At 41.7% G+C, this 10,288-nt stretch overlaps 1 protein-coding gene across 1 annotated transcript; it reads left to right on the top strand.

Moving 5' to 3' along the window:
- Nucleotides 1–5,893: 5,893 nt before the first annotated feature.
- l(1)sc (lethal of scute) lies at nucleotides 5,894–6,769 on the top strand. The gene has a single exon (XM_064682690.1). It carries the CDS (start codon nucleotides 5,894–5,896, stop codon nucleotides 6,767–6,769), a length of 876 nt encoding a protein of 291 aa, XP_064538760.1.
- The last annotated feature ends 3,519 nt before the right edge of the window (nucleotides 6,770–10,288 follow it).

Here is a 10,288-nt window from a genome sequence, read left to right as displayed (position 1 = left end):
AAAGGCTCCCCACTTAAGCGCACAGCTCCCAAATCCAAAACCGAACCCAAACCCAAAAAAAAATGCCAGCCTTAAGCTCAACAGCAGCCTACAGAGATCGCAGCAGCAACTGCTTCGGTTTTCACTTTTACAAATCACGCGGCGAAAAGTGACAATTTCCGCCCGATGTTTTTTTTTTCTGCGTTCATTTTTTTTCCCCGTCTCAAACCAGCCATAAAATGTCAAATTAATGTGTTGGCAACAATCCACAGAAACAAAGGGGGGTGAAAAAAAACAGATTAGCGATAAGCAAAAACCAGAACAACCCAAACCCCACAGCGACAACAAAGCATAGAGCGACGGACTAGTAGATACCCTGTTTTTGGTATTTAAAAGGTAATTTATCTCAGCTACATAACAAATTTTGCCTCTTTTCGAATTATGTTAAAAATATCAAATGCTGTAAATCGATATTTATCGATTATGGAAAAGTTAAGAGAAACAATCAAAGTTTAAAAAGTTCTGGGTGAGGGGATATCGTAAAGTGAAATCATTTAACCTACTTGTCAAATGTTGTGTCAGTTGTTGTTCAAAATCTGCGAGATATGCTAAAAACTTCCAGATGTCGATACTTATCGATTTTGGAAATCTTGTGGCAAGCTATCATAAATGATGTAGTTGTGTCTTTGGCGATAAATACCAAATTAAATAATCTAACCCTACTTGTCATATAGGGTGTCAGTTATGCTAAGAAACCAATCGATATTTATCGATTGTGGGAAACCTGTGTGAAGCTATACAAGTTTTTGGATTGTGTTAAATTTGGTTTCAGTAGTTGTAAAAGTCTTCGAGATGTGCCTTAAACAACGATGGCTAAAAATCGACATATATCGATATTTTGAAAATTGGGAAAAATTGTCAAAAAGTGCCAGATGCAGAGAAAAGAGATTTGATTTGATGTCACTAGCTCTTAAAAACATCGAGATACGCTCAAAACTTTAGAGTTTAAGAGGACTGAAAATCGATATTTATCGTTTTTGGGCTAATTGGGCCATATCAAAAAATTCGAGCTGTGTGTGTGGAAAAGAGTTATCCTAATGTGAAATAACTCAAACTACAAGCCAAATGTGACCTCATTATCTTTTCAAGTATGAGCTGCCCGATACACACATTGGCTTATTGTGAACATACCCATTCTGCGTATGTTCAATGGGTATAAAAAGGGCGACAGATTTCACGCTCACGATATCGTTATGTGAAAACCAAAAACCATAGCCAAAAACTGATAAACTGTAAATTCTGTAAACTCGGTGACCTACTCCATCACGTTTTACACTTGTTCGATGCGTACGTGATGCGAGTGAAGGGTTCCAGAGTTAGGATTGAAGTAGCACAGCTCTTCAGTAGATCAGCTCCTCAGTAGCTGCTGTACGGAATTCCAATTAGTCTTAATGAACAGAACTGTCACATAAAGTACGTAATTAATTGTCATATCGATATAGATATCGATATCGTTAGATAGCTAGAACAGACGCGGCAAATCGGAATTGTTGACACTTGGAGTGTGCTTCCGTTCTTTGCAGCTTGCCAAAGGACGCGCTCCAGGGAGGATAGAGAGGGAGGGAGAAAAAGGGCAAGAGAGAGACAGAGAAACTCAGCCAGCGAAGCAAAGACATTTGCTGGAGTTCGTAGAAAAACCCAAGCCAATCAAATTGCGTGCCAGATGAAGCGAGTGCATATATGAGGAAATGTTGTAGAATAAGGATTGGCCATAGATACATATATTAATTTGACTAAGAGATTCTTTTACAATTTGGTAAAAGCGGGAACAAATTGCCTTACGATTAGTGAAGAAGAAAAACAGAATATTTTTCTCCACAAGAACCTACTTTACGACCGATCGTTCCTTTGACACAGTTATCCGATGTTGACAACATTTTGCATATATATTAAGAACATTGTGAAACTTATAATTGCCGAGTTTGAACAAGATATCTTTATAAACAAAGAAGTTTTATTCGTTCCTATGGCAGCTATATGATATAGTGGTCCGTTCCGGTTGTTTTCGACATATGTGCTGTCTGCCAGAGTCAGGTTTCAAGATGAAAGCCTTAAAACTAACAAACTAGTTCGCATAGAAAAAAACAGACGGACAGAGAGACAGACGGATATGGCTCTATCAACTCGTCTCTTGCGATCTAGAATATATATACTTTCTGGGCTCGGAGATGTCGCCTTCTATGCGCTACATAAAAACGGCATAAAAACGAAAACATTAAATCGTCCTCGATTTCTGACAAGATTTATTCCATGCTCACCAATGGGTTTTACAATATTCCGATTGGGAACCAATCTGAACGTTAGAGGGCGCTGCATAAAACCCATTAGATTCCATTACATCCAATAGGAATGCAACATGAGCCACAGATGTCGCCAGCTGTAGTAGGCTGCCAATTTATCGGGTTGCCCTGGCAACTCTGGCAATCCTGTTGATCCTGCGAGCTACGCCTGCGGCAGCTACCTGTTGTCGTTCCCAACCCCCGAGCATTACGTGCACTTTAATTAATCAAAATGGAAACGCAGAAGCTAATTAATATGCTACCAAAACATTTTCTCGCTGATCTTTGTTCTTCTCTCGTTTTTGTGGGTGTGTTGGGGAAAATGTAAAACTAAAAGAGTTGAAAATGAATTTTCCCGAAGGGTTTTAATTTTCTAATCAATGGGCGTGTAGGCGATGACGCAAGGCATTTGCCCCTGCAGGATATTAGAAATGCATTAATGAAATGGAATTTTCCGAGAGAAGCTAATCCACAATCGGTGGCAGCTTTTAAAAAACGATTAACCGAATTTCTTGAGCGGCTCAAAATCGAACCTTCAGCTCGAGCCCGCACCCTGCCGGAATTGCACTCGTTGTGGCAGCTGCTTAAGGTTAATCAACGTTTTTTTTTTTTTTTTATGCATTTATGGGCCGCAATCTCGTTACCCCAGCGGAGTGCAGATCAACTGTAACGGTAACTGCAGACGCATCCATGAGCCCGAGCCCGAACCCTACCCTGGACAACAATGTTGCAGCCCATAACAAATTTATGAGTGTGCTTTATGGGGGCCACTTCCATTGTTGCGGGCGTATAAATAGCCAGCGAGACGCACGTGGACACGTTTGCGCCTAGCGCCAAGAACTTCAGAGACCAGAGAATCTCACAAGTCCCGAGGAAAGCCAGTCCCAGCAAGCGCTCGACTACAAAGATGCCCTGTATCCGGTGCAAAAGCTGATGAAATTAGTGCACTGCGGGCAAGGGATATTTAATTATGAAAATATTGCCAAGCACTAAAATATTAAAATTGAAAACTAAAAGAGAAGCCATATACCAACTATTCTGACTCCAGTTCGAACAGGTTCTAAGTTCATGGGGATAGTCGGGCAATAGAAACCCTCATGAGGAGCTTTAAGGTAGACCTAGTTCTCGAAGCGTACATAAAAGTTATGTACACAGAAGACAAATTGATGCCAAAGATTTGAAACTTATAAAAATCCACATACAATCTTAATATTACTTGACTTATACAGAAAGAGTATTCGAGTATTATGTGCAAAAAGCTCACTTACCAAACATAATGTTATAGTTCCTGAGTTCTTCGAGATGGGTATCGATATTAATCTATAGACTTGCCTATGGATGCCTATTATAAATGCAAAATTTATATCGTTTGTAGCTCCAGCGATGTTTGCGCCTGTAAAAAAAGTAAACAAAAAAATAATATTAAAATTTGCCGATACCAAATTCAACAAAATGCTTCTTACAATCGTCTGCACTGCCTGATAGTATTGGAAATCCATTGTTACTCTAGTTTTATGTCTAGAGATAACTACATACCGAATTTGCTAAGGGTAACTCTTACAGTTTCCGAGTTCATATAGGTGGGCTAAGCATATCCGATGTATTTATAAATATTGGGATCAAATTATTTATGAAGAATACATATGAAGTCTAGACGAGCTCATATACCAAATTTTGCTAAGGGTAACTCTTACAGTTCCCGAGTTCATATAGGTGGGCTAAGTGTATCCATCTTATAAATACATATAGAGGTACGATTTAATGCCAAAGATATTTATATTGTCCTGACATTCTCGTATACCAAATTTGCTAAGGGTTTCTCTTATAGTTCCCGAGTTCATATAGGTGGACTTAGCATATCTGACTCATATATAAATATTGAGGTTAAATGAAATCATAAATTGTACTTATAAGGTCAAGACGTGCTCTGATACCAAAATTGCTTAAAGTTGCTATTAAAGTTCCTGAGCATATATATATAAATATATTTTGGCCAGATTCGATATTGAGCAGACCAATATGAACCAATACATCAAATTTGCTAAAACTAGACTAAGACTAGACATAGAGTCCTCACATATCCTAATCATATCCGACTTATATTTAGGAAGTATACTTATAAAGTCCAAACGTGCTTAGATACCAAATTTTGCTAAGATTAGCTCTTCCAATTCCCGAGATGGATAAGTATGACTAGATAGATTCAACTTCTGTTGCTTGCGATAAATACAAATAGGCTTTCTCTTAAAACCGAATATACCCCATTGCTTTTAATCCTCTTCTGAGACATAGGGTATACGACGCGCTGAGCATGCCAGACACTGGGGGTCTGTCAGGCACGTCAAGTTGCAGCTTCGTGACAAAGCTTCAAGCAAATGAGTTGCAATGCAGCCAAGGGCAGCCCCTCTCAGCCCCTCTCAGCCCACTCTCCCGTTCTCCCACTCTCTCGCTCTGTCAGGCACGCACTTGATATGCATGAGACGGCACACACTTGTGGGATTTGTTGTTGTTGTTGTTGCCTTATGTTAATCAGCCTCGGAATCGGAAGCACGTGTCAAATGCGGCAATGCGGCAAATGCTTAATGCAAAAGAACAGTTGCCTCGGCGTCTGCTGCCCCAAGGCCAACAGACACAGCGCATGGATCACAGATCCCCAACAAGTCATCCACTGTGGCATGCAGCGGGTGTGCAGTGCGGCAGGTAGGTGCCAAAGGGGGAGGGAAGAGGGGGCTGGGGCAAGCGAAAGTGCCAGAGGGCAGTGGCGCACACATGATGGATCACATTTTTATATAGTAGAGAGTGCGCAGTTTTTTATTATACTTTTCTCTCATGAATTTTGTTCTGTTTTTTTTTTTATGATATTTTTTATTTATTATTTTTTGCCCTGACAAAAAGTGGAAGTGCATTGAAAAGCGAGTTTGCTTCATTCTTCAGATTCTTTTGCTTCTTATGTGTGTGCGTGTGTGTGAGTGTGTGTGTGTGTGTGTGTGTGTATTTTGTGACAAGGATCAGCAGTTAGGATCATTGTGCATAAGATTTAAGTCTCGATTTCGATGTAGTTTTTCCCAAACTGAAAAACTAAAGAAAACTCTATGAAGAAAAACGAGAGACAAGAAGAAAACGCGGCACAAAAGGAATTGTGACATACAAAAAAGCAGAGCTACGGACAAGTTGAATGGGCTGGCCAGAGCGAGAGGGAGCGAGAGGCAGAGAGAGAGGGAGCGAGGTAGGGAGGGAGAGCGCGGGCACCCACATGAGCACAAGAGCAACCCCTAGCGATTAACCCCTAGCTCTGCAGAGAGCAACAGAGAGAATGAGAGATCACTTGTGCTCACAGGCAAGCAGGCAGGCTGGCAGGCAGTTAACGAGCCCTCAGGCAGGTAGTGCGATCTGCAGCAGCAGCGCAGTCGACGTTGGCGGCAGCGGCAGCGGCAGCGCTCGGGCCAGCTACTTAAGGGCGAGCGCGCAGGACGAGGTTTATCATTGCGGAATTTGATTCCAGACAGTCAACAACTAGCAAACGGATTAAAAACTAATAAAAAGTTACTAGACGAGCAAAAAAATATTTAACAAACATGACGAGCATCTGCAGCAACTATCCGCACTTTCAGCTGACCAACGGCAACATCATGTTGCTGCATCAGCAGCAGCAACAACTGCAGCAACAGCTCCAGCAGCAGCAGCAGCATCAACAGCAGCAGCAGCAACAACATCAGCTGATTGCGCCCAAGCTGCCGCTGGGCAACAGCCAATTGCAGAATATGCAACAGTCCTCGATTGGGCCCATGTTGGCCAAGAAGAAATACAACTATTCGAGTCTGCCGTACGGCGGCGCCGAGCAGCAGCTGCCCTCGGTGGCACGTCGCAATGCCCGGGAACGGAATCGTGTCAAGCAGGTGAACAACGGCTTTGTCAATCTGCGCCAGCATTTGCCACAGACTGTCATCAATACGCTATCGAACGGTGGACGCGGCGCCAGCAAGAAACTCTCCAAGGTGGACACACTGCGCATCGCCGTCGAGTACATACGCGGACTGCAGGACATGCTCGATGATGGCCAGCCAAGGCGCCAGCAGCTATTCAGCAGCCTGGCGGACGAGAGCAGCAACGATGGCAGCCATGACTATAACGACTACAACGATAGCCTGGACAGCAGCGGCTCACCAACGCCGGCTGGCGCACTGGGCGCTGGACAACAATATGCCGGACATTCGTATCACTCCAGCTCGCCCACGCACTCGTACAGCGACGATGCCTCCGATCTGTCGGCCAGCTATGTCAAGCAGGAGCTCACCGAACAGGAGTCCGAGCAGCAGCAGCAGCAGCAGCATCAGCAGCAGCAACAACAGCAGCAGCAACATTTCAAATTCGAGTCCTTCGATAGCTTCAGCGACGAGCAGCCCGACGATGAGGAGCTGCTCGACTACATCTCCTCGTGGCAGGAACAGTGAGCGAGATCCGTGGCCCGGAACAGCAGCCAAGCCAAAAATCCTGTACAAACTGTATATAACCAGCAAAAAAAGAAAAAACAAAAACTGTTGCCTTAGTGAAAACAAAAAACAAAAACAAACCAAGTCCCAGATTCTAGAAGTTTCCTAGTTTTAACAACACTTTTTTTTCATAGTTTAAGCATGGAAGACAATGATATAAAACCACTTTTTTTTCATAGTTTTAAGTTTTTGTTATAAGCATGGAAGACACTAAACTAGCTACTAAGTATTATTATTATTATTATTATTATTATTGAAATGCAATAATAGCAACAACAAATTAAAAAAACAATTCCAAAAACGAAATTCAAACAAACTCTTCTCATTGAAACAATTCTCAAAAATTTCAGCAAAAGTTTCAGAACATCCAAAGTGAATCTTAAAAATAGGTTGACTGAAAGGATGAGAGAGACAGTGAAAGGGAGAGAGAGAGAGACTGCGAGGAAATAATCATGATCTTAAAAGAAGTCCAACCAAGTTGCGAGAGTGTCTTTTAAGCAGAATCATGATAAGAAACTTTAAAATGAAATTTTCAAATTTTCTTTAAAAGAACGACCAAAATCTACAAACCAAACAAGAAATAGAGAGAGCGAGCATCTAAAATATTGTTTATTTGGAAATTTTCAAATATTTTAGAATGTGTGTCTTCATAAAAAAAGGACTAAAATATTGAACAAAGCAGAAACAGAGATATCGAAAAAAAACTCATGATCTTGGCGATTTGCGTTCAAATATTTGTTATTAGAAGTTCAACTTTTAAGGATTTTAAGCCCAGACCAATGTAAGCCGAAATTCTTCAATAGTCAAGTGAATCGTCATAAAAGATATTAAATTTTTAATATATACTTGTCTATCTGCATATATTTCAAATTTAACAATTTCCTTCCAAAACTAGCCCATAGAAGAGGTTCCTCGCTTGAAGATCTGCAGCCAAGAACCTTTCAAGGCAAGACAGGGAGACATAGAGAGAGAGGGAGAGGGGAGAGAGGGGAGCTGCACTTAACTTTAATCACAATTGATTCAATCCATACTCTACAGTCACAAAATAATAAGGATTCAAGCAAGCGTATTTCTTATAAAGATGCTCAACTATCTTATCCGCATGTCTGACTATGATTTATAGCACTTCTTTACACTCAAGTGCTTAGAAGTATATTGAAAATGAAACCATTTCCATAAATGCGGCAAATAGCAAAGTATTTGAAAATATTTAAAGAGCAGACGAGATGCTGTCTATAGGAGAGGTACTGGCTGTCATTAAGAAGGTTTTACTAGAAGGCAATTGTCTAAATATTTTCATATTTTAAGATGTATAGAAATGTATACGAAGTAGTATTATATGGAAATTCAGAATGTTCTTCTCTCTTCAACATTTTACATAAACCTGAGCTTGATTGAAGCGCATTCACATATGAAAATTTGCTAGCTGGAGCTTTGATATCAGCTGAGATCATATAGATGTGTCTAAAACTATAGCTAGATCGATTAATATGAATATATAATACATAAATAATAGAAGTTAGATAAACCTGTAAAGACCGAGTAAGCTCTCTTACATATCAACTCAGGAGCATTACGATTAAGCTCTATTTACAAATCGTCTTTTTTGATTTCTGAGGAAATTGTGCAATATATATATTAGCTGAATTGCACTGTAAGTGTATTTGACCTACAAGAATTCACATACCAAATTTTCCAGACATAGCTTTAAAAGATCCTGAGATAATAAAGTTGAATGAATGCTAGGAAATCGTCCCGAATCTTGATGCACGTTCAAATGTACATGCATTAATATATACAAAAAACATCACTTGCTCAATGTTTATTATTATAAACTTTTTAGAAGAGTCTTTAAATGGTATTTATAACTAATTCATATTGATTTCTGTAACAGAGTAGAGCGTATTGAACATCTCTCGTGTAAGGGAATGTGCATACAAAATTTGCTAGCTCAAGCTCTTACGGCAGCTGGGTGCTAATCAGGAACAGGGGCATGTGCTTTACGGGGCCAAGGATAACGGAGAATGAGTCAGAAGGACAAGGCGCGCTGCATTAGAGGGAAGGAAGGAAGGGTTTCACTTCCTGGACAGGCACAACAACTGCGCGTGGCTCGGGGCAAAGCCCTTGGCAACCCACTCACTCAATAATCAACACTCCGGACCGGAAATAGCAGCAAATATTTGTTGAAATATGTTTTAGTTTGTTTTTTATTTTTTTTTTCTGTTTTTCTCCATAGTTTTTAACGAGTTTCAATTTGGTTTTGGCATTGTTAATGGCGCATAAATTGCCTGGCAGCAGGAAATAGGCAGTCGTCACGCCTGAGAGGCTGAAGCGGACCGAACAGGACCAGCTGAAGGACCAGACTTACGAGCTAGGCGCAATCGCGGAACCCACGTGTCTGGCGCACCCCAACTTACGAAAAGAAAAACAAAAAAAGCTGGACGTAATCACAAGGCATAAAATGCACTTCCGGCTAGGCATTGCGCCTCGCGGGGTAGAAAGTTGCGCCGCGCCGCGCCGCGCCATTAGCTACCCCTAAATGACGCGTAGTCAACCCCAACTGAAACAAAAAAAACAAGGACGAGGACGAGCTTGCTTAGGCGTGTGCCAAGACGCAGGACAAGAAAATTATGTTAAATTGCCCAGGTGGGCTTTGTGTGGAATGCGATCTAAGAAAATGCAAATGTGTGCCACGCCCACAAGGAATATTAATATAAAGATATATACATAAATGCAAATGGCAATGCTGGACACGTGCAGGAATCAAAGGAAGTGCCTGAATGTTGCATATAGATAGACAGAGGCTGGCGTAGGGTGTTGCCCCGCATGGCTGACCCGCCCCGGCAAAAGGCGACAGGAAACCGGAGAACGTAGCCAGCAAATATTTCAGCGATATTTTGCCTCAAAAACGAGAAGAAGAACAAGAAAACAAGGGAAGCAAAGTACGGGAAGGAAGCAGCTCTAGGAGCGCAGCGCAGGGAGGCAGGCAGGGAGGCAGGACCAAGGTAGGTAAACGAGCGCGCGCGCGCGCGCGCGCGTTGTACGGAAGGACAATGCGAAATGTGATTGTATGTCAGCTTAAGATGAGACCAGGGCCAGGATAAGACCAGGAAACAGGAGACAACAGCAGCAGAGAGAGAGAACGAGCGAGAGAGGGAGAGGAAGAAGGAGAAATCCGTGCATTGTTAGACGTTGTTATCAAAAGAAGCTTAGCTGCCGGATAGAGAGACTCATGTCCAGCGCAGGACCTGCTCCTGGCATAGGTGTCAAAATATGAGACTAAGCCAATGTCCTTTAATAGGCTCTAGCTGGACGGCTCGCTCGAGTTTTTATGCAATTTTAGCTAAGATTTCAGCTGAGCACTCAAATAACTCAAACGACACACAATTGGACGGACGGGCAATTGCAATAAATTCATTTGAGCTGGATGGCTGGCTGGCTGGCTGGCTGGCTGGTCCTTTTGGTCCTTTTTAATTTCAT

The sequence above is a fragment of the Drosophila montana genome, unplaced genomic scaffold (assembly GCF_035044405.1).
Source record: "Drosophila montana isolate Dmon_TW-CO22-7 unplaced genomic scaffold, ASM3504440v1 contig_2482_1, whole genome shotgun sequence".
Taxonomy (NCBI): Eukaryota; Metazoa; Arthropoda; class Insecta; order Diptera; family Drosophilidae; genus Drosophila; species Drosophila montana.
The sequence above is the reverse complement of the archived record's forward strand: the minus strand, read 5'-3'. Positions and strand labels throughout refer to the sequence as shown.